This window comes from Onychostoma macrolepis, chromosome 23 (genome assembly GCF_012432095.1).
Source record: "Onychostoma macrolepis isolate SWU-2019 chromosome 23, ASM1243209v1, whole genome shotgun sequence".
Lineage (NCBI taxonomy): Eukaryota > Metazoa > Chordata > Actinopteri > Cypriniformes > Cyprinidae > Onychostoma > Onychostoma macrolepis.
This window is the reverse complement of record NC_081177.1, coordinates 14529978-14554608: the sequence shown is the minus strand read 5'-3', so window position 1 is coordinate 14554608 and position 24631 is coordinate 14529978. Positions and strand designations below refer to the sequence as shown.

The 24631-nt window shown below is 38.0% G+C and overlaps 1 protein-coding gene across 3 annotated transcripts; it reads left to right on the top strand.

Moving 5' to 3' along the window:
* The first annotated feature begins 122 nt into the window (after positions 1-122).
* pkig (protein kinase (cAMP-dependent, catalytic) inhibitor gamma) lies at positions 123-24444 on the top strand. 3 transcript variants are annotated; one of them, XM_058762961.1, is made up of 3 exons: positions 123-292; positions 19695-19873; positions 23628-24444. In XM_058762961.1, the coding sequence occupies exons 2-3, from the start codon at positions 19723-19725 to the stop codon at positions 23708-23710; spliced, it is 234 nt and encodes a 77-aa protein (XP_058618944.1). In that variant the 5' UTR covers positions 123-292; positions 19695-19722; the 3' UTR covers positions 23711-24444. The 3 variants fall into 3 exon arrangements, with proteins under 3 accessions (XP_058618944.1, XP_058618945.1, XP_058618946.1); XM_058762962.1 differs by lacking the exon at positions 123-292 and adding an exon at positions 4043-4223; XM_058762963.1 differs by lacking the exon at positions 123-292 and adding an exon at positions 5382-5472.
* The last annotated feature ends 187 nt before the right edge of the window (positions 24445-24631 follow it).

Below are 24631 nucleotides of genomic sequence, written 5' to 3'. Positions count from 1 at the left end.
GTGAACAAAGCGAAGTGCTGTTACTGGTAAGAGAGCAGACGGTGTGTGATTGGCTGTGGGATCACTCCATTTTGGAAACAGCTGTTTAAAGCCCTAGCCCTCTTTCTCATTGTGTTCAATAGACTGTCAGTGGAGCGTTGGATGTGACTAGGAATCTCCGAAAAGATCAATTCAAATCCATTGTATCGGAGTGTGGGATGCGGGAAGAGATTTAGGAGATGAAGGGGAATCCTGACAAAGAGTGAATGGCGTATGGCGTGGTAACAAGTGGAAGAAAGTGAAGCGGATCAAGGTTAGTGCTTGTTACAGTGATGATGGTTGATTGCAGCCGATATAGTTTCAGTAGTAAAACAATAAGCATTACAAATGTAACAAAACACACCGACGCGTTACTTTTTTGGGGGGGATCATGCTGAATATATGCTGGAATATTGTGGCTAAATTGCAATTTTGCGATGATTCCTGACGCTGCTTTGCATCAGACTTTCAAGTATGAAGGAGTAGTGATGTAAGGGCTTTTTTGGTTTCATTCCAGCATTTGTACGTCTACAAAATATTCAAAACACATTTAAATGCTCCTTAATCTAAATCTGCAGTTGGTGTTGGTTTAATAAAATGGTCTGGGTTGTTTTTCTTTACTTGGCCACTGTTTACTAGTAGAATTCCCCAAGTGTTTTTGCTTTTATAGGCAAAACATAACGTTTACCAATGTGTATTCAGGAACCTTAAAGGGACAGTTCGCCCTAAAATGAAAAATTAACTCTCTTTATTTTGTTCCAGCCTTTATTCTGTGGATCACAAAAGGAGATGTTTGGCGAAATGTAAGGAATTGACAATCTCAGTCACCCTTTCAATAACTCCTTTTCTATTTAGATGCAAGTGAATGGTGACTGAGACTTTCATTCTGCCTGACAACATGAAGATTAGTGAAGGATGACAGAAATTATATTTTTAACTGCCCCTTTATGGCAAAAGCCTTATTTGGAAGAGGAGGGGTGTCTTGACAAGTTTAGACATGCAGATTAGTTAGACATTCACGGGTTATTTCATCCAAAAAAAATTATGTCGTCATTTGCTCTCATCAAGATTTTCATTAATTTTAGTAACACACACACACACACATATATATATATATATATATATATATATATATGTCCATTTTAATGTCCAACCAACCAAAATGTTCTCCAAACAAGCATTCTATCGACTATGTTTGATGTGTATTTGTATGCATTGATCAGTGTTTATATCTGAATAAAAGGCTAAATTAAATCTATTCATCATATAAAGTGATCATATCTCTTCAGAAGACTTGGGTTAAACCGCTAGATTCATATGGATTTTGTTTAAGATGACTGTTTGTACTTTTTGAAGCTTGCAAATTATAGAACACCTCTTAATTATTAAAAATATCTTCATTAGTTCAAAATGGTTTTGGAACAACATTTTTGGGTGAACTATCTCTTTAAGAGCATTTTCCATGAGTTCAACAGTAATTTAGTAACAATGAAGGCATCAGCTATGCCACTTTCAGTGGTTCAATCATGTATGGACATTTTTATTATGATAGAGTGCTCTGGCGGCACAGTCCTGAAGATGTGCCAAAGACATTACAGAAATCAAATGTAATCAATTTTAGTGTTTGTGTGTGTGGGTGAACTGTTTGCGCTGATCTGTGCATTTAATATGCAAGATGGTGGTCTGTTTTTAGTTCTTTCAGTTGTGAGGAGTCAGTTGTTTAGGTTACTACATTCATGGGACCCATGAGCTCAAAGACATCATGGACTTGATTCACTGAGGCGTTTTGATGAGCTGCACATCAACAATGAACAATCCGAAGCAAAACGATCTCAAACAATCACTTCATTGTCATCGGCTTTTTAATTTTTCATAGTCATGTGAGCTGTGTAAATGTATCCAGATGATTCGTCTGAAGCTAATTCTGTAGAGTGGATGTTAATATTTGATGGTACAATGGACGTTAGGCTGAGTTAAACAGGTTGGTGTTTTAATGAACTTTATGATATGTGACTTAAACTGTCAGTTTGTTCTGTGCAGCTGGTGTCTTTTGCTGCTCTCATGAGCTTGGTTGTCCTACTTTCTATCTATGGCCCAACAACTTCACTAGCAACTGCTGTTTTGGACCTCCAAGTCAAAAGATATTATTCCAGCAAGTCATCATCCACTTGGCTTCTTCTGCTAGAGTAGGTTTGTTGATGAAATGGCAGGTAGTGGTACTCCAAGATGTGTTGTGACTATTATCATTTATCATTGTGATGTAGCAGAAGCATTATCCTCTGCTGGCAGCACACAGTTTGGTTAGTGCTCTCGTGGCTCTTTGCTTTAAGTGAAAAGTTCATTAGCCTAACACGTCCAGGTCAGTCTACAGCAAGAGTTTTGCATTAGTACTTGAGCCATTATCATGGCACAGTATCTGTCGAGGGCTCTTGTGGTTGTTTTTGTTTCGATTTTTATTTTCCTCTCTATTTTTATAAAGGATTTGCTAGTCGGTGTAGTGAATAGGCTACTTACCAGTCTCGCATTTTGTTGATGCATGAATTGAAACGTATAAATCAATTGGCTCAAAGCAGACGCTATTTGTGGGGTCTTTCACTGGTAGCTTTTCACCCGTAAGCTTCACAAAATCGTATTTGTTCCCCCGAAGTAATTTGGTGTGTGCACAAGTGCTTTGATTGAGTTTCAGTGCTACAGTGTCTCGAGGGCCTCATCAACAAGGCTGTTGATATTATAACATTATTGCTGGGAAGCAAATCTCCGCTCAGTTACAGCCTGCTGGGAGAGCTGTTCAGATTATTATTATTATTGCACATGAAATGTACAGCTTTATAGTATCAATACAATTAAATACACACAGCTTAATATATCTTTTCAGGAATTTACACAGCTGTTGCTGAGTGAATCAGGGTTTGACATATTCTCATAAGAAACATATGAATCTATATCCACAGTTCTCTTGGTATAAATTTTTTCAGTTGAGGTCCTTATCAGTCTCATAGTAGTATAGTATTATTTATATAGTGTATAGTTTTTATTTTTGTCATTTTTCACATGTGCTTATCTCGTTTGATTTGATTTGATTTTTTTTTTATATTACCATTTAGGTTTAATTGATTTAGCTTTATTTATTATTTCTGTTTTCGTGCTTTTAGGTATTTGCCATACTTTGTTACTCATACTTTGTTTGCCATATTCAGAACACTTTGTTCTGAAAAACGCTTGTCTCACATGCCTCACACAGCTGTTCCCTGTATAAATGTAAGCAGCATAGTCTGAATAAATGAAATTACATGCATGCTCTTTTCTCAATATTGCTTGGTCTGGCCTTTTACTCTGCCGAATTAGTAAAAATAAATAGAAAATTTAATCAACTCATTAATTCTCATTCATGTCCTTGACAACAGCGTGCAGGAGCACATTGAATTGCAAAATGTCGGTGAAGAGACTCTTACAATGTTTTTGCCTGTTTATTTGTTTATTAATTTCTTTTAATGTTTGAATAAAAGAATCAGTCTCCTCCTCGCTCAAAATCTTCTTCAGTGTGTTTATAGCACTCATAATTGCTTTTATTTGCTTGCAATAATAACATTAATTAATACCTTTTATTATTTATATTATTATTATCATAAGCCTATTTATTTATTTATTTATTGTGCAGTTGCATTCCACTTGGCTCAAATACTTGCATGACATTTCTGACTGGAATATTGGCTGATTAATGTTTTTGCATGGCGCTTACCTCATTGACATATGACCACATTTTGATATTCTGAATTTTCACGTCCATATACACAGGGTCAGTGTGGCTTTCATGTACTTATGCAGGCTCTGGCTAAAGCCGTTGGTCAGATTCATTCAGGCTGTCATTCAAGATTTGAAAGCTTCTTTCAGGATATGTTGGCTTGTTTTCCTCTCTTCACAACTCAGAGCAAATCAAATCACTTTACGCCCACATCCTCCCTGATCTGTGGGAGAGAGGCGTGCTGCAGCTGTGTGGGATCCTTTCGCTGCGGAGAGAGAGAGAGAGAGACGGGAAGGAGAAAGAGAAAGAGAGAGGCAGACAGAATGAGAGGAGGCTCTCTCATAAACACTAGGATCAGAGGACGCCGCTTTCTGTTTCTCGTGTGGACTAAAATAAAACCGTCTTTATTCAGGTCCTCAGAGAGCTTTGTAGCACCATGTCATTAGCGCTCGGAGTGCGTTTGGTAAGTAATTGAAGCTGTGTACTGTGACTATAAGTTTGGATAATGGTTTTTAGCTTGAAGTATTGATAATTGGAAGAGAGAAAAGGGTTAAGGATGGGGCAGCAAAAAGAGGAAATGTACAGTGACAGGTGGTCTTTAAGTCTTAACAGCTGTTTAGCTTCGTTTGCTTGTTCAGGACATTTCTTTTTAATTGCTGTCTGGCTTTAGTGGCTGTGGGCACTCGGTGGAAGATCTTGCCTACATGTGACTAAATGATAAAACTATCATAGAATAATATGGATTATTGCTAGAGGTGTTTTACCACAAGGATGTTCAATTTATATCCTAGTGTTTTGTTGGGCCTGCAAATACAGTTTTGTAATATAGCTGTACTTTGTTTGAAGGGTGTTTTCTGGGTCCATTTACTTTGTTCGGGCTGTCAAGCGAGTACAAAACTTCCCGTTCAAAGGACACTTGTGTCAGTGACATTGAAGAGCTGTTAAGTTATGTGTCAAATAGGGATGTAACGATTCACTCAACTCACGATTCGAATAGATTCACAATTATTTATTTTTATTTTATTTTTTTTACAAAATGAGATTTAAGACCAATTATAAATTAAATGTGTCCTTTTTATTATTGCTTGGACACAATGCAGCACGTTTCTTTGTGAAATTGAAATATAACACTATAATAATATACTAATATAGCACTTGCATATTGCTCTTTTGTTGGTTTTGATTGCTTCTATTCTCCTCATTTGTAAATCGCTTTGGATAAAAGCCTCTGCTAAATAACAAAATCTAAATATAATGTAAATGTAAATAACACTAAATTGAAATTTTAAAACGAGCTCCAAATCAAATAAATAACACAAATAAAAGAAATCTCTTCATATAAACAAAATAAGGCTTTGTCTGTGCTCTTTCCATTTAAAATTAGAGGCAACCACTGCATTTTAATCATGATCCAAACAAAGATGCTGCATGCATGCAACATGAGCAGTTTTTAAATCTAAATTAGTTTGTATAATTTCGAAATTTGAAGCAAAAACAGAATGGTCTGACTTCAGTTTTGTGAAACTACTGTACATAATATCTGCATGAAATGAAACGGAAGACGAGCTGAATGCAGATTCACTCTCTGCCAGCAGGTGGCGCTTTAGGCGTCTCCTTGGTTACCGCTGTAAACAAAGTAGCGCTGCACTTATGAACTTTATACATACGCAAGATGAAAGGAAAAAAATACCATCTAAACTTCTCTAAAGACAGTAAGTTCCCCTCAGACATACTTTCATATAAACTCCTACCCCTAACTGAATCGCTATTTGTTTAGCATCTCAACCGATTTGAATCGTCACATATATGAATCGATTTTCAACAGCTCGCGGTTAATCGTTACATCCCTAGTGTCAAGTTCTGTATATTGATATTATAGACCCAAAAATGAAAATTGTCATCATGTACTCGCCCTCATGTCATTCCAAAACCGCATGACCTTCTATAGAAGATATTTTGAAGAAGCGTTTTTGTCCAGCACTGGAAGTCAGTGGGGTCCAATACAACATTTTTTGGGTGAACTTTCACATTAAGCATAATAAATATCTCTATATTCCGTTCTTGTCTTTCTGCACACCAGATGTGTGTCCTCCTCTCTGTCTCTCGCAGTCAGACCTCGGGTGCAGGAGAAGGACATAAACGACAAGGACAGACATCCCACCTGCTTCCTGTTAAGGCCATGTGTTGTTTAACGCAAGAGCAGAACTGGATGTGTGTAACAAGGTCCTGTCCTTTCAAAGAGACAATGTCCTGCCCTTTAGAGGAATGGTTGAGCCAAAAATGAACTTTCTGTCATTATTTACTTGCCCTCATGTCATTCCAATCCAGTATGTGTTTTTTCCTCCAGGTATGTGTATATATTATGAGATTTGAGATTAAAGATTTTCACATGGATCTTTTCATTAAAGTAACAGTTGCTGATAATATTAAGATTCCCTGCTGCAGCGGTCAAATCAGAAGTAACTAATGCCTGGCTCACACTACAGGATTTTTTGCCCGATTTAGCCCCGATTTCCCCCTCCTGAGAATCGGAGGGAAAATCTTGTCGAGCACCTCGATCGGTCCCGATGTTCGGCGCGGATTATCTGGTAATGTGAGGCGTTCACCGATAGAACTTTGCACCTCCCGATCCTCTAGCACACAAATCGGGGCAGCCCCGATCATATCAAACATGTTTGATATTTAGGATTTAAATCGGGATGATGACGGCTATATGATTACATCAGCACTTTAACAGCCAATGCGCGACCGCAAAACAGCTGCTGTACTGCTCCGTTGAATAGTGGAGACGGAGGAAACTGCTTCTTGAAGTTTTGTAGTAACACGATTGTCTGTATAATGTATCGAACACGTATCACAACCGAAAAGGAGAAAGAGAAGCGCTGAGGTGAAATCGCCTCAGTTTTGAATGCACAGGGTGAGTGAAAGCTGCTAGCAGGCTAGCTAACACATGTAAACATTGCTGACGAGCTGCTGCGTGAGATCACGTGAGGCGCTCCCTCTGGCATGATAATCTTAATAATATCTTGTAGTGTGTGATGCGCCACGAATTTCAAATGTTGTAGTGTGTGCATGTTTAAGATTTGAGGGAAGATAATCTGCAAAGATTCTCCTTATGTGTGTGCTGCAACCAGATTTCATAATCGGTTAGGATTTTAAAACTCCTGTAGTGTGAGCCAGGCATAACCTCAAGACGTCAAACTCGTGCCATAAGACATTCCAGACATTTTATTATTTTTGATTTTAAGATTTAATGTGAATTTTATTTTAGTCTGTTCCTCAAGCAAAGCTATCATTTTACTTCAGAAGACTTAGAATTAAATGTTGTTGCTTTTATATAGTTTTTTTGTCTGCTAAATGACTAAATGTATATGGCAAAAACCTGTGTAAATTCTTTAAAAATATAATTTGACTTTATTACTTTTATTATTTTATTGTAAAAAGTAATGTAGCCTAATGGGTTTGAAAAGACATGAGGGTGACTAAATAGTAAAAAAAAACTGATTTTTGTGTGCACTCTTTCCCGTAACTTTGGTCTTTGCTAGAAAAACATGTATGTTTATTTACATTTGAGGATCTTGTTTATCATTGACTCTTATCGTGCTACTGGTTGTGCAGTATGTAATAGCAGGGTGCAGATGATGGTGAGCATATTTCAGTGTGTGGCATTTGGTTTGGATAGGTGCTGTAATTTGTGTGCAAACCATTCATTTTCCAAGCAGCGTGATTATTTTCAGGAGGCGTGTGACCTTTTGACTGTTTGTAGGCAAAGAGTTTGCATGTGCATAAAAATGCTGTAAACCTCCAATCATTAAATTTTAGGAACAATTTAAAAGACATAACTCTTGTACAATGTTTTGCCTGACGTTTTTACTTGGTTATAACTGTAGCCCACTACTAATGCACTATATTTTAAGCCAGTAGCATAGTTTGAGACCAAACAGACTGAAGTTAAGGCGCTGAAAATCTCCCCCTCCGCAGTACGATTTAAATCTTATTCATTTGATTTGAATATGCATGAATATTCCAATTTGTTACATCACGGTTGGTGAGAAGGTTCAGGAAAAGCAAAGAAAAGTACAAATTGAGCTTGAACTATGCTGAAGCTGTCCTCCATTTGTTTTTCACAGAAGAAAGAGATTTAATTGACATGAGCATGAGTAAATAATGAAAGAAGTTTTGGGAGAACTTTTCATTTTTAATCCATTTCCAAGATTCCCAGTGTAATAAACTCCCACTGTCTTCTTCTGAACGACACCACCTGTTTATGACTCAGCAAAGATTCCTCCCTTCAGTCACTGTTTGTCATAGTCTGATGTGTGATTCATGGGGAAATCCTAAACTCTTTTAGCACACACACTCCCTCTCTCTCTCTGTCTCTCTCTCTTTTTCTCTCCCTCTCTCCCTCTCCCTCCCTCTCCCTCCCTCTCCCTCCCTCTCCCTCCCTCTCTCTCCCTCTCTCTCCTCTCTCTCTCTCTCTTTCTCTCTCTCGCCTCCATGCTGTGAATTTAATTGGGGAAAGAGCCACATAAAAACAATAAGTGGTAATTATGCCTCCAAATAAACAGTGGATTGATACAGACATCTGATACTCTTGGCTCAGACAGAGATTTGAACTCTCTCGGCAAATGCTTATTTTCTGGCCAGATGATTGACTGCAGACTGCATCATGTTGGCTTGCGTGCCATCATAACTGTAGAAAAACTATATGCCATCTTTCAGTGACACACAGGAGTTTTGCTTCCTCTAAAGCGGTCTAAAAGGAAACCCTTTAGCAGACAGGAGAATGATTGCTTAATTGAGACTTTTTCCTTTCTGCCCTCAGAACATTTCAAAGTAAAACTCTTCTGTGCTTTCATTTGGGAAAATAGCCGTCTTCTGCATTTTCCAAAGAGTTTGAGTTGGTACGTTTTCATTCCTGCTTATTATAGATATTAATTGTATTTGAAGTAGGAAGGAAGACAAACCACAAGCTCTTTGCTCTTTGTCTTTGTGAAGTCTGAAGGTTGGTGTTTCTTTCAAATAATGAGGCAAATACGTTGAGGCGTCCACCTGTGCCAAGCAAATAATGTTGAGACCGTGTTGGATGTTGGTGCTGTGCAATTATTAAAGACGGATTTGCGTCTTTGTGTGTCAGCTCTAAAGTTCAGCGGCCTTGAACTGCCCTAACATTTGACTTGGTCTCCCTGCAGTGTCCTCATTATTATTTAATAATATTTGCTCTGATATCAAAAGGGCTGATAGGCAACACAGGGAAATGAAGCCCATCAACTCCTGCATTAGTAAAGAGGCGGCGGTCACACACCTTCATCTCCCCGAGCCTTTTTAAATGCTAACACTTTGTTTCATGAAATAACACCAAATACACGCTCGGTTAAAGGGCCCTGTGAACTAAAAGCCTCCCGACATCAGTGTAAGAAAATGGCTTTAATCTCGATTCGACTATCGCTTCCAAATCTTCAGTTAATTGCTTCTTAGAGGCTTTGAAAATCTTTTGATTGTAAAGTAGCAGCTCTTTGCTCAGCGCCCAGGGAGCTGAAAGGGTCTCGATGACATGAGGAAAAACTTCCTCTTTTGCCTAACCGCAAACGTTCTGCATTAGCTTTGCAATTCTCGTCGTGATCCTCTGTAAAATCCTCATGGATAGAGTGGCGCCGGTCCCGTTGGGCATTAGAGGAGGACGAATGAGAGTGAGTCACGTGTGGGTTACACCACAATCTCATCCACAAGTAGCATGACTGCAGGCCTGGCAGACTCTCTTCTTGCTTTCCACAGTGTTCATGCCACCTCCGTGACCAATATGCCCATCACACATTTCAGAGCTATTTTGTTTTACATGCAATCTGTGTTTGGCATTAAAAAGCTGCTTATAGGATTTTGGACATCTGATCTATGCTGACAGAATTTTAAAATGGAGCCATATATCTCTCATAATATTTGCATTAAATGGGTAGTTGCCATGATGTACAGTAGAAAACTACTTTTTTTTTTTTTTTTTTTTTTTTTCCTCTTTTACATTTAGATTTTGCTAGACGGCAAAGAACAGTGTTTTATTTATTTTATTATTATTATTATACATTTTTTATAAACACCCTGTGGTGTGACTTCACTAATCATGAATTGGGAAATTAAGAAATATGTCAGTCAACAATATAGATATACATGAATCTATTCATCTACGATAAAATCTATTTCCAAATAAATGAGCTCTTGTGGATTCTTGAGAATTTTATTAATCAAGACCCCAACGGGAAGTAAATTAGATATTTTGAAGGTTTGTGAGTTGGGAAAAGTGAGATTACCTCCTATTAGTTTTCAGATTTGTAATGTTAATGTGGAACTATTCATGTCTTCTTTAGTCCTGTGGTGTGATGCCTCTACATAGAGATATTTTCAACATTTAATAAGCATAAAATAAGTTAAATGTTTGCGTATCTGTATGGATTCATGCATATGGGATTCAAATTATGAGAATAACTTGTCCTGTGGTGCAACATGCTAAACCCATTTTAAACTATATGCTATGTATTACAATTTTAGTGCATATAATTTTCATAAGCTCTTATTAATTAGAGAATCAGTTTAAGTAATTGTTCTTTTAATTGTAATTGTTCTAAATTAATTTGTCGCATCATTGAAATGAAATGGCAACTGCAAAAAGCTGATTAAAATAATTAATTTATATTTTTTTGTATATTTTTAATATAAAAATAATTTTAAGCTCAAATCTTTTTTTGGTTTGTTTTCTTTTATTTTCTTAATGACATGTTCATGATTACCACTGTTTTCCTTTAGTGTTGTTGGGTGATTTGAAAGTAATTGCTCTGGAGAACGTGATTAAAGATCCTTCTCATATTTTAGGTGCAGTGGATGTGTAATGTACCAGCAAAGTTCCCTCGCGGTGGGCTCATAACCTTTTCCAGGGGATGCTGAACATGGGCCGTGAAATGTTACAGTATGCTGATAAGAGGCTGTGAAAGTGCAGCTGAAGTGCTTGGGGACTGTAAAGTTGGCATTTAAAAAGTCATGATAGCACAAAATGCTTGGTCGGTGGAAGAAGGTGACCGTTCTTGGTCATGAATAATATCTCCAGTGTGGAAATTCAGGCAATGGCTCTTTTGATGTTGCTTGAGAAAAATAGATGTGGACACACAAAGTAACGCCCTTCAAAAGGAGGAAGGATATATAGGACGACAGCAAATGAACTTTGAATTGTGAGATTTACCAATGCCAAAAAAAACAATGCCTTCTCGATGGTTGTTTGGGTGTTTTTCCCCCTTCTTGAATGGGCAGTCACTTACGTCATGTGAACACAAAGTGTGTGTTAGTTCAGTTGAGCTGTGGCTCATCTGAGTAAACAGGGGAGTGCTGGAGCTGGTGCACTTATCTAAAGAGCAGCTAAATGTGCTTGCTGCTTTAGACCGGCTGGAGTCTATTCAACTTGATTAGATGCAGCTCTGCTGTGTCCAGAAATTCTTCCCTGATAAAGACAGAATGTGGGGCATTTTTCAAGCTTACTTCATTCCTTGGGAGCTATTATAAACTTTGTTCTCTTGCCAAAAACAGGAGCTTTAAATGTAGTATCAGCAGACTCCTTCATCTTAAAATCCCTGTTAAAAGGCCTGAAATTCCTGCAGTCAGCAATGTGTGCATGTCTGTCTAATGGAAATATGAAAAGGAGGTTGTCATTTCTATACATAAACTTGCCCCATTTGGGTGTTTCTTGGGTATTTTTTGCCATAATAAGCAAACAAATGCTAGCAGAAATATTTTAGTCTGGTTGCCATGTTTCTATCACAGGTTGAGATGTACGTCTTGTGGTGGTAGGCCTATATGATTCAACAGGGTGCCAAAATGGCTTTTGAGAGGTATTACTGTAATCTGTAATTTGTTTGTTTCATTACTGATCTCATAATTTTTTTTTCATTTTTATTTATTTGTGCTTTTATTTGTTTATTCAGTAGTTTATTAATTCATGTGAGATAGTATGGTTGTTTTTTTTCATTCATTTGTTAACTTTTATATATATTTTTTTGTTTATTAATTTGCTTCTTTGTTCATTCAGTAGTTTATTCATTTGTTAATTTATTTGTTTGACCAAATTTAATGTGAATTTCAACACTGGAGATCACATTGACGCTTTTTAAAAAAATGTATTTATTAATTTGATCATTCAAAATCTAAATGTGTTTTGTTTGTTTGTACACTGTGGGGTCCAACAGTCTGAGCGCAGACTGAAAATCTGAGATTCACAATTTAACTTAAAGCAATAAATAAATTAAATTCCTTTAATTTGTGCTTATTCTGAAAGGCTTGTTGGCAGATTCTGCTGCAATTTTTTTTTTAATGCAGCTTTATTCCTTTGGCAAATGTTAAATTACTTCATTTAAGGCTGTTTGTTTGGGCATATTGCAACCACCACTAGATAATATGTTTTCATTAAGCTCAGAGGCACCGAGGGTCCCAGTAGAATTGTAGCAGTAGACTTGTATCCTCCGCTGGGCTCCCGGGCCTTTGTTTGTAATAACAGTTAGAGCTCCCGTTACACTCTGTTCAGAATATCTCCCATTCATTGGTCGACAACCACAAGGATGGAGGGCTATAAATGAAACCTATTTGCTTTCCAGGTGTACTGATTCACACTGCATTCATGGCTGCAATAAAAGGCTCCCACAACTGTATTGTGCCATTATACGATTAGAGCATCACAGTGACACGGAAAACAAAGGAACATTTTCATCCTCTCTGAGACCGTTATTGACCGTGCTCATGTTACAGCAGGTTTAATGAGATTAGTTTGATGCAATAGCTGAAAATGGGATCCATTGGCGTCCTTTCAGTCCACAGGTGATCTGGGTGAAGATCAAGTGTCTAGAGTGAACTTTGAGACTCCTGCTTTTACGGTTCATCTCCTGCTGCTGAGGAGTAAGGGCTTTTGTCCCAAGGGTCCCATCTTCTCCATCCAGTTCCGGCCTATACGGAAGAGGCTCTTTATTGACTGAACAGTTTGCTTGGAGTGGTCACATGCACTTTCAAGCCAGGGACTGATGGAGGAAGTCAAGCAGTTATGAGCAAAAAGTATTTAAACCATGCATGTAATTGCTTAGGCATATATTGACACACCCTGTGACCGGTTTGATGGACTGGAGAGTGCCAGAGACTCACTCAATATGCATTCATGTTTCTACACTTGAAAGCCACAGGCATATTGGAGATGAGCATATCTGACCATAAAACATTTAGCTTGTGGTGTGGTGTAATGATATTAACCTCAGAGCCATTTTATTTCCTTTTGAGTGTGCATTCCTGAGCTGCACCGCTCTGTCTGAGCACTTTGCTTTTCATGGAAGTGTCTTTCCCTCTTGAAGTTGGTGAATTGTGCTATTTGTGGTCTAGAATGTCTTTCCATCACAGCTGTAACGTTGATAATTAAGACCATATGTGGTGTTTTCTAGGAACAAGGTGGGATGCAGGCTTCATGAACTGAGGAAGTGACATCATTATTTTTTTAAAATTATTATTTATTTTATGATTGGCCTGGGCTAACCTTTACTGTACACATATTGGAGTAGTTTTGCATGGACCAAGATGCAGAACACGATGGGATAGTTCACCCAAAAATGAAAATTCTTTCATTAATTACTCGCCCTCATGTCGTTCCAAACCCATAAAACCTTTGTTCATCTTCGGAACACAAATTAAGATGACTATCTTAACAATGTTCAAGACTCAGAAAGGTAGTAAGGACATGTCAGTTGTGTTGGGCTCTATGCAGGGTCAGAAAGCTCTCCGATTTCATCAGAAATATCTTAATTCGTGTTCTGAAGATGAATGGGTTTGGAACAACATGATCTGACTGGCATAGGGAACCAAGAACAACAAACAATGATATGTCCATTTTAAAAGATTAGTTCAATCAAAAATGGAACAGTTTATGAACAAATAAAAAAATTGAAATTGGGTTTAGATCAACCTGTTAATTTTAAAAGAATTGACTCAACGTAATGATTTGTTCATTTTTATTTCTCTCAAGAACTGTTTGATGTTTGAGTAAATAATGACAGAATTATAATTTTTGACAGAACTATCCCTTTATTGTCAATAGATCAGTGGTTGACTCATTTTGAGTAAAGATCTAGTCGGCTGGATTTCATTCTCATGATGGGGCCTACTATCTCATGATTTGTCCAAATATGGAAATGAGCAATGAGTTTATGTACCCAGTGGGCTGTGCAGACTGTTTAGACACTGGACATAACCAGAGACATCCAGCGAGAGTGGAAGCAAGACTCCTTCCACTGGTTTGCTGTTTTTATTTATTTAAATAAAGGTTAAATCTGGGTTTGTCATTTGTTTAGGCCTGCTACCGATGCAGAACTCATGCAAATGATGAATACGTCAGCATTTAAGTTGGTGTTTTTGTAAGCCTCTCACTCATGATCTTATTGCAGGCTGAGGGTGAGCTAGGCTGTTTTCCCTCTGGTATGTGAGATGTTTATATTGTGCGCACACCTGCGTTGTTTGTCCTCTGACGCTGCCTACAGCTGCTGTTGGCTCCCATTTCCTCCTACTTGTAACGCCATCAGTAAATAAAAGATTTGTTTTATTCAGATGGGCCACATGGAAAATGTATCAAATTACCTGTAATGAGCCTTAGTGTAACTTTATTGTAATGAAATTTGGGAGAGTAAATGGAAAGTAACCGAACACTGTACATTTGAGCCGAGCCAAGCAAAGCAACAGCCCCCTGTTGCCTCAGATAAACCCACTAAATATAGAAACTTTTGCTTCAGGATTCCCAGGCTGGAGCACTTTATATTGGCCACTTAAAAGCAGAGAAATGAAAAGAGATGGTAAAACATCTAACATGCTAACTATACTATAAAAAAGAAATTGCATAAAATAATATATTAAGTATAATAATAATAATAATAATAATAAAAACGCATGCATATGTACACAGTAAATACAAAAGTTGTGGTTTGTTTCACACTCAGAGGCTGTTTAAATAAACAAAAATTCCAAAATACAGTACAAACAGTATTGTGTATTATTATTATTATTATTATTACAGTCTAAAATAAATAGTTTTCATGTTAAAAATATTTAAAAATGTAATTTATTCCTGTGATGCAAAGCTGAAATTTCAGCATCATTAGTTCAGTCTTCAGTGTCACATGATCCTTCAGTAATCATTCTAATATGCTGATTTGGTGCTCAAGAAACATTTCTTATTATACCTGTTGAAAACAGTTGTACTGATTAATATTTTTGTTGAAACCAAGATGTTTTTTAAGGATTATTTCATGAATAGAAAGTTTAAAAGAACATTTATTTGAAGTAGAAATCATTACAAATGTTTTTACTGTCACTTTTGATTAGTTTAATTTTGTTTTTGTTGAATTAAAATATTAATTTCTTTCTTTGGAAAAACAAATCTGACTGACCGCAAAGTTTTGAATGATTGTGTGTGTGTGTGTTCACTTGCTTTTGGCCAACACAAATGTGACCCTGGACCGCAAAACCAGTCTTAAGTGTCAATTTTTCGATTTATACATCATCTGAAAGATGAATAAATAATCTTGCTATTGATGTATGGTTTGTTAGGATCGGACAATATTTGGCCGAGATACAACTGTTTGAAAATCTGTAATCTGAGGGTGCAAAAAAATCAAAATATTGAGAAAATCGCCTTTAAAGTTGTCCAAAAGAAGTTCTTAGCAATGCATATTACTAATCAAAAATGAGGTTTTGATATATTTAAGGTAAGAAATTTACAAAATATCTTATGGAACATGATCTTTACTTAATATCCTAATGATTTGTGGCATAAAAGAAAAATCGATAATTGTATTTAAGAAGGCTATTGCTACAAATATACCCCAGCGACTCAAGACTGGTTTTGTGGTCCAGGGTCACAAATGTGTAAGGGGTAATAAGGCAAACTTTTGCAATCCACAGTAGCACAGAAATTAAACGCTGTGTTGCCAGGCATCAACTTGGGATGTTAAGCGCTTTTTGAGTTTTTGTGAAAGCAAGACATTATTATGTATACTTCTTCAATGGAGCACAGCTTGAGTTTTTTTTGCGGGAGAGTCTCTTAAAGCCTCATGCACTTTGTATGACTCTCTGTTCAGTTTGCCTCTTCTCTGGGAAGTTGAGCTCTCTGCAGGCCACTGTTCCAAATTTTATCAGCTGCTGTGATCCGAGCCTGGCCTTTGCCAACTTGGGTCACAGCAATACAAAAAACCTCTCTTCCTGCATTACCTAGGACATGGGAGTACTAGTAATTAGATTCTGCGGAAACAGGTTGATATTTGGAGAACACGTCAGCAAAGTTTGCATGAAAGTGAAATTGGCTCACACTTCTCAAGGTCCTGGCTGACAATGAGGTTGGGCATAACTGACATGCTGGTGCTGGCAGACGTTATGTGTAATGACTCAGCCTGATAAAACACACAGTGGCCAGTGTTGAATGTGCGCAGGCTGTAATATGATAGCAAACAGCTGAGGAAAACACTGCAGATCCTCTTCAGGATGATGCTAAATAATGTAAACCAATGCCATGTGGAGCTTCCTTGAACGTTGCTAAGTGCCTTAGGGTTTTTTGCTAAATTTTAGAATGCATTGTAATATTTGATTAGATGTTCATGACTTTCTTTCTTCAGTCAAAAAGAAATTAAGGTTTTTGAGGAAAACATTCTGGGATTTTTCTCCATATAGTGGACTTCATCAGAGACCAATAGGTTGAAGGTCCAAATTGCAGTTGCAATGCAGCTTCAAAGGGCTCTACACGATCCCATCAAGGAATAAGTGTCTTATTTTTTGAAAATTGTTTCACTATATAAGTAAATACAAATTTATATACTTTTTAACCACAAATGTTCATCTTGCACTACATTTACATTTATTAATTTAGCAGACACTTTTATCCAAAGCAAATTACAGGATTTTTCTCTATATAGTGGACTTCAATGGTGGCCAAGGTCCAAATTGCAGTTTCAATGCAGCTTCAAAGGGCTCTACATGATCCCAGGCATTATGTTGGAAAGATCATGCGTGACTTAGGCAGAAGTACCAACCCAGTTTTACAAAGTGAATGTGCAAAGACTAAATCAAACGCCCTTTATGTAATGCATGAAGTCATGGACGCGCATCACAGAGCTAGAGTAAGATGAACATTTGGGGTTAAAAAGTGTATATACATTTTATTTATTTTTTTTAGAAAATGACAGATACCTTGTTCCTCACTGGGATCGTGTAGAGCCCTTTGAAGCTGCATTGAAACTGCAATGTGGACCTTCAACCCATTGGCCACCATTGAAGTCCACTATATAGAGAAAAGTCCTGTAACGTTTTCCTTAATTTCTTTTCGACTGAAGAAAGAAAGACATAAACATCTTGGATGAAGGGGGGTGAGAAAATTATCAGGAAATTTTTATTCTGGAAGTTAGAGCTGCACAATTAATCATTCAAACACCCATGCAATCTAATTTCTAAATTATTCGGGTTCGAATCTCAGGCCGGCAGGAATTGTAGGTGGGGGAGTGAATGTACAGTGCTCTCTCCACCCTCAATGCCACGACTGGGGTGCCCTTGAGCAAGGCACTGAACCCCCATATTGCCCAGGCGCCGCAGCATAAATGGCTGCCCACTGCTCTGGGTGTGTGTGCACTTTGGATGGGTTAATTGCAGAGCACAAATTCCAAGTATGGGTTACCATACTTGGCCATATGTCACGTCACTTTCACTTATGTCGTGGCCACGCAATGTGAAATTGACATTTTTCTCATGGCGCAATAGTACATTTCTGTGCATGCAATTTTAAACTGCACAAAGAAAAACAGATTAACTTGCATTGCAAAGCATTTTGTCATCAATTTACTTTTGTAATCTACTAGCAGGGGCTTATTGAACCAGCCAAACTTTGACCCCTTGATTCACAAAAGTGATGTTTAAAAGTGAACGTCTGTCGCAACGCATTCCATTGCTTTTGGAGATTGCTTGCAGAAATCTCTACCCACATTTTGGTAGATAATCAGTACTTTTCAAGTCAAACGTCCCTCCCACTTTTCAGATTGTTCTTACACTCCTGATTTGCGCAGAACTACTGGAGCATTTGAAGATAATAGAAAGGGGGAGAGAGAACTATAAAAAGAAAGAGAAAAGAGGAGGGTTCGAAAGAGAAATACAGGGATGGAGTGATGCAGAAAGGAGGGATGAGCAGTGAAGACCAGCACTATGATTTATACCCTATAATTTTCTCCCTCGCTACCTCCCCCTCGGCTTCCAACACTTAGCATCACAGTTTTATTTGTGTTTGCCTTCTTTCTCTTACCCTCTCGCATTCCTCTGGAATATCCCTTTTTCTTTTCTTCAGACAGGCCAGCAGAACAGATTCAGAGTGGCATTTAAGAGTAACAACTCGCATAAAGTCAACATTTGTATTTGCAGCCCAATGTGACGAAACGGGATATGCGATAACAGGAACTTGATTTTATCCATCATGAAACGATTGAATTGATTGGTGATATCAAATGAAAAAGGAAAGACATTTCAGAGATAGAATGAATTGATACTTTTTAATGAAAGACTTGGAGTAATATGTTCTAAAAAATAGAACTAAGGACTGTTTTAAAATATTGCAACATTGCATTATTTTTATTTATTTGGTAACACTTTACAATAAAGTGCATTAGTTAACTACATTAGTTAACATGAACTAAGATTGAACAATATTTCTACACCATTTATTAATCTTAATTTCAGCATTTACTAATGCATTATTAAAATCACAAGTTGTGCTTGTTAACATTAGTTAATGCACTGTGAATTAACATGAACTAACAATGAACAACTGTATTTTTATTAACTGACATTAACAAAGATTAATAAATACTGTAATAAATGTAGAATTTTTAATTTTTTTTTTTTTTTTTGCAAAATCATGAATTTCGCTTTACTTTTTCCACTAGTCTTGGCTTTAGACGCTTATAAATCTTTAATTTTAATTATAATTTTTTTTAAATATATAATCACTACTGTTCAAATGTTTGGGGTCAGTACAATAATTTATTTATTTTTTTATAATAATTGTATTCTACAAAAATACCATGCAGCACAACTCAAAGACAAAAAAAAAAAAAAAACTTAAGCATCATGCGACACTGAAGACTGGAGTCTGCTAAAAAGTTCAGCTTTGCATCACATATTCAAATAGAAACTGGGTATCTTAAATTATAGTTATACTTTTAAAAAAAAAATTATTTAAAGTAATTAGGATATTATGGTGTAAGAAATAATACGAGCGTGTTACTTTTGAGACGTTATCGCCAGCACTGGTTAAAGTAAATGGGGTTTTCATGTTGACTTAGGGGACACTTAGTGAGTGAGCAGCTAATGTGTTTTGGATACTTTCTCTGGGAGGTTTCCTCTCTCAGCACAATGCCCACCCATGACTCTCCTTCCTGAAAGCAGTTTGATGAGCTCCAAAAAGTGTCTAATCGATCGCTTTGGATTTTTATCTCTTGTTTGCGTGCCAATAAGGCTCCATTTGCAAGCTTGCACTGATACTCATAAGAAACCCTGAGTGTAAACAAGCATGAAAAGAATGACGAATGCATCCAGGGTTGGATGAATGCTTTTGGCTCTCTTATATAATTAGGCCATGAAATGAGTTCAGCGGCTGAATCTATTAACTTTAGCGTTGAAATAGAGCCCCTGAAGTAATAATTACTCCAATTCATCAGACGGCGTGTTCTGTCATGGGCATTACTGAACTGAGAGATTCACAGGTTTTCTGTGTGTTAGGATTTTCCTTTTTAGAGCTCATTATATAGTTACTCAAAAGAGATTTTACTCAAACCGTTGGCTTGCTTGCTTTCTTAACAGACAGTAAATGTTCTTTCTTTTTGTTGTCTTTTGTTTCTTTCAGGTGTAATGAGAGGGCAGTTTGTGAGCAGATGATGGACGTTGAGACGTCATATTCAGAGTTCATAAACTGTGATCGCACAGGTCGCAGGAACGCAGTGCCAGACATTAAAGGAGAAGCAGCAGCGGCGGGGACCGGTGAACTAACCAAAGACATGGCTCAGATGGACCTGAAAGCTGCAGGTACGTCACACAGCTTCACTTCTTCTCGCAAGGCAGCAGCTGTATTGATATTTCTCCAACATTGTCTTCTCCTCCTCATTCAGAGGTCTGCTCCTCCTCCTCTACCCTCCTCCTTCTTCTTCTGCTTCTTCTTCTTCTTCTCATCCTTCTCCTTTTCCTCTCTTTAAGTTCTTCTGCTTTTTATGTTTGCTCCTCCTCCCTTTTCTCCTTCTCATTTTGTCTCCTCTTCTTCTCTTCCTTCTCTCCCTAAAACTCCTTCCCTTACTACTGCTCCTTCTTTTTTCCTCCTCCTCTCCCTAAACCTCCTTCTCTTACTACTACTTCTTCTCTTCCTAAACCTCCTTCTCTTACTACTACTTCTCTTCCTAAACCTCCTTCTTACTACTACTACTACTACTACTACTACTTCATCTCCTCCTCTTCCTAAATCTCCTTCTCTTACTACTACTTCTCCTCCTACTACTTCCTCTTCCTAAACCTCCTTCTTACTACTACTACTTCATCTCCTCCTCTTCCTAAATCTCCTTCTCTTACTACTACTACTACTTAATCTCCTCCTCTTCCTAAATCTCCTTCTCTACTACTACTACTCCTCCTCCTCCTCCTCCTCCTCCTCCTCTTCCTAAATCTCCTTCTCTTACTACTTCATCTCCTCCTCTTCCTAAATCTCCTTCTCTTACTACTACTTCTCCTCCTCCTCCTCCTCCTCCTCCTCCTCTTCCTAAATCTCCTTCTTACTTCTTCATCTCCTCCTCTTCCTAAACCTCCTTCTCTTACTACTTCTCCTCCTCCTACTACTTCCTCTTCCTAAACCTCCTTCTTACTACTACTACTTCATCTCCTCCTCTTCCTAAATCTCCTTCTCTTACTACTACTACTACTTAATCTCCTCCTCTTCCTAAATCTCCTTCTCTTACTACTACTTCTCCTCCTCCTCCTCTTCCTAAATCTCCTTCTCTTACTTCTTCATCTCCTCCTCTTCCTAAACCTCCTTCTCTTACTACTTCTCCTCCTCCTCCTACTACTTCCTCTTCCTAAACCTCCTTCTTACTACTACTTCTCCTCCTACTACTTCCTCTTCCTAAACCTCCTTCTTACTACTACTACTTCATCTCCTCCTCTTCCTAAATCTCCTTCTCTTACTACTACTTCTCCTCCTCCTCCTCCTCCTCTTCCTAAATCTCCTCCTCTTACTTCTTCATCTCCTCCTCTTCCTAAACCTCCTTCTCTTACTACTTCTCCTCCTCCTACTTCTTCTTCCTAAACCTCCTTCTTACTACTACTTAATCTCCTCCTCTTCCTAAATCTCCTTCTCTTACTACTACTTCTCCTCCTCCTCCTCTTCCTAAATCTCCTTCTCTTACTTCTTCATCTCCTCCTCTTCCTAAACCTCCTTCTCTACTTCTTCATCTCCTCCTCCTCCTCCTCATCCTCCTCCTCCTCCTCCTCTTCCTAAATCTCCTTCTCTACTACTACTTCATCTCCTCCTCTTCCTAAACCTCCTTCTTCTTACTACTACTACTTCTTCTCTTCCTAAACCTCCTTCTCTTACTACTCCTCCTCCTAAATCTCCTTATCTTACTTCTTCATCTCCTCCTCTTCCTAAACCTCCTTCTCTTACTACTTCTCCTCCTCCTACTACTTCCTCTTCCTAAACCTCCTTCTTACTACTACTACTTCATCTCCTCCTCTTCCTAAATCTCCTTCTCTTACTACTACTACTACTACTACTACTTAATCTCCTCCTCTTCCTAAATCTCCTTCTCTTACTACTACTACTCCTCCTCCTCCTCTTCCTAAACCTCCTTCTTACTACTACTACTCATCTCCTCCTCTTCCTAAATCTCCTTCTTACTACTACTACTACTTAATCTCCTCCTCTTCCTAAACCTCCTTCTCTTACTACTTCTCCTCCTCCTCCTACTACTTCCTCTTCCTAAACCTCCTTACTACTACTACTTCATCTCCTCCTCTTCCTAAATCTCCTTCTCTTACTACTACTTCTCCTCCTCCTCCTCCTCTTCCTAAATCTCCTTCTCTTACTTCTTCATCTCCTCCTCTTCCTAAACCTCCTTCTCTTACTACTTCTCCTCCTCCTACTACTTCCTCTTCCTAAACCTCCTTCTTACTACTACTACTTAATCTCCTCCTCTTCCTAAATCTCCTTCTCTTACTACTACTCCTCCTCCTCCTCCTCCTCCTCCTCCTCCTCCTCTTCCTAAATCTCCTTCTCTTACTTCATCTCCTCCTCTTCCTAAACCTCCTTCTCTTACTACTACTTCTCCTCCTACTACTTCCTCTTCCTAAACCTCCTTCTTCTTACTACTACTACTTCATCTCCTCCTCTTCCTAAATCTCCTTCTCTTACTACTACTACTACTACTACTACTACTTAATCTCCTCCTCTTCCTAAATCTCCTTCTTACTACTACTACTTCCCCTCTTCCTAAATCTCCTTCTCTTACTACTACTTCTCTTCCTAAACCTCCTTCTCTTACTACTACTTCTCCTCCTAAATCTCCTCCTTTTTCTCATTCTCCTTCTTTTAAACCTTCTGATTCTCCACTTTATTCTCCTCCTCCTCCTCTTTTTCCTCCACCTTCAACCACCCCTAAACCACCACCGTCTCCTTCTCTCCTCCGCCTCCCCCTACACTTCCTTCTCCTCCTCCTCCTCCTACTCCATCTTATTCAAAATTGTTATCTTTTCCTTCTCCTCCTCCTCCTCTTCCTCCCTTCCTTCTCCTTCTCCTTCTCCTCAACCTTCAACTACTCCTGCTTATCCCCCTCCTTCTTTTTGTTCCCCTTGACTATTAATTTGGTTTTGTGTGTGGTTTTGCACTAATGTTATACATCAAAGAATATAAGAATAAAACCTTGCTTTGTTAGAATGTTCCTATAACAGAAATGATATCAACTGTTTTGCATTTATTTGCATAAAGAGTTGTGATTTAGTCCTTTATATTTTATCTGTTAGATCATCTATACGTTTTTACACTGAAATATGTCACGTAAACACGAAAAATGTAACACGAGCTGTAATATAAAGTGGCTATATAATGCTATGAAAGCTAACCTTTAAAACTTTGCAAAAACACTCTTCACTGGTATTTCCTTCAGTACATTTTTCGGGATTTTGATGGCAGTAAATTACTTTAGTAATTCAGCACAACTATCTGCTCTTTCATCACATGAACAGCACTAATGTCTCCTGACTGCCAGTGGTCTGTCTGGTCATATTTATTATGCAACACTGCATCAGTTTGGCCCCTGTAATGACTTGCTTTGTGAATACAGTAAGACTGTGATGCATGAACACATTACAAGTGTCGTTCACAAAAGAGGACGAGAACCAAAGACTTTCACTGGCGCTTCTTTCACAACGTCCCTTAATTTATCCAGGACACGGCTCTGTTAGGTCACAGTGTCCATATTGAACATGAATAGGTTTGGTGAGTTTGAAAGGAGTCTGTCACCAGTGACACAGATTTATTATCTGCCCTCTCAACAATAACTGCTTCCTTGACCGTTTCCTATTCTTATGGGAAATTTCAACTCTTTCCTACTGAAATAAGAGCAGCATCTGTCTCTATTTGACCCAGTTTCCTTAGTTCACATTCTTGGCACCATTTTATCTCTGAAATAACCTGAGACTTTCCCATGACCACGAGGTCCCTGTTAAGAATGTTTAGCTGGAGAATATACTGGGCATGCAATGTTGTAGCAAAAAGGTTTGTCATATCTGTGTCTTGTAGAGGGAGATGCTTCTGGATCTCCAGCCCCTGAAGCAGAGGCATCTGGGAGCCAGGATAAACAAGGGACAGAGGGACCGTCATAAAGATGAAGAATGACCCGGAGGAGAGAGGGAAGCTGGGGAGTTCTCTCCTTTTCTCATCAAAAATCTCCTCATCTTTGCTCATCAGGCAGCAGTGAAGAGCTCCTCTCATAGACTGCCATTAAGGTGGATGTCCACCCATTGCATGCTGTTGAGTGCCTAAGAGACAGATGGAGAAGACACTGCCTTTGCAAACACCACTAAATGGGACGAAACTGTCGAGGACTGTATTCATTCACAGCGCTGAGTGAGGAAAGTTTGTTTTTTCTAACAGAGGTCGAACAGAAGCACAGGCGTTTTGATATTTTTCCATCCTAAAATTAAACTAAACAGTTCAATCTCGTGTTGAATTACTGTTAAAACAAATACTCAGAGCTACTGTAAACTATAAAGTACCAAATATAGCCTTTTTGTTACAGCCTATGACATGGATGGCTCAGTTTTTTTTTTTTTTTAAACAATGACCACTACAGTTGAAGGTGGTCTGATTATAGAACAGAATTCCCAAATATTGCCTGAGGTCAGAAGAGGTTTGTTTCTATACTTCATTATATACTGTAACACAAATGTAACATAATTAACAATATTTATGTAGTATCTGAGTTACTTTCTGCTTTCTGCTCCTGGCATTGTTTTGTGGTTTTTGTCAGACTCTCAGAAACACTCGTTGAAGCACATTGCATTTATATTGTGACCTATAAATGTAAGTACCTCAAAATAAACAGGAATGACATTGATTTCAATGTCTTTAGTTTTTTTTAAGTTGGGAAAATTATTATACAAGTAAGGGATAATGTACAATCTTTAGCTACGTCATAATACTCGCCAAATATGTGGACATGAAATTGTTGAACAGTTGAAATTACACTTTTACATTTGTAGCCTAATCTTATGTTTCCAAAAGAAGAAAAATAATCCATTAAG

Excerpts from the sequence above, each read along its gene's own strand:
- pkig (XM_058762961.1), top strand. The coding sequence starts at position 19,723 with ATGATGGACGTTGAGACGTCATATTCAGAGTTCATAAACTGTGATCGC. Across the intron at positions 19,874-23,627 it reads GATGGACCTGAAAGCTGCAG|AGGGAGATGCTTCTGGATCT; the intron begins GTACGTCACACA and ends TGTGTCTTGTAG.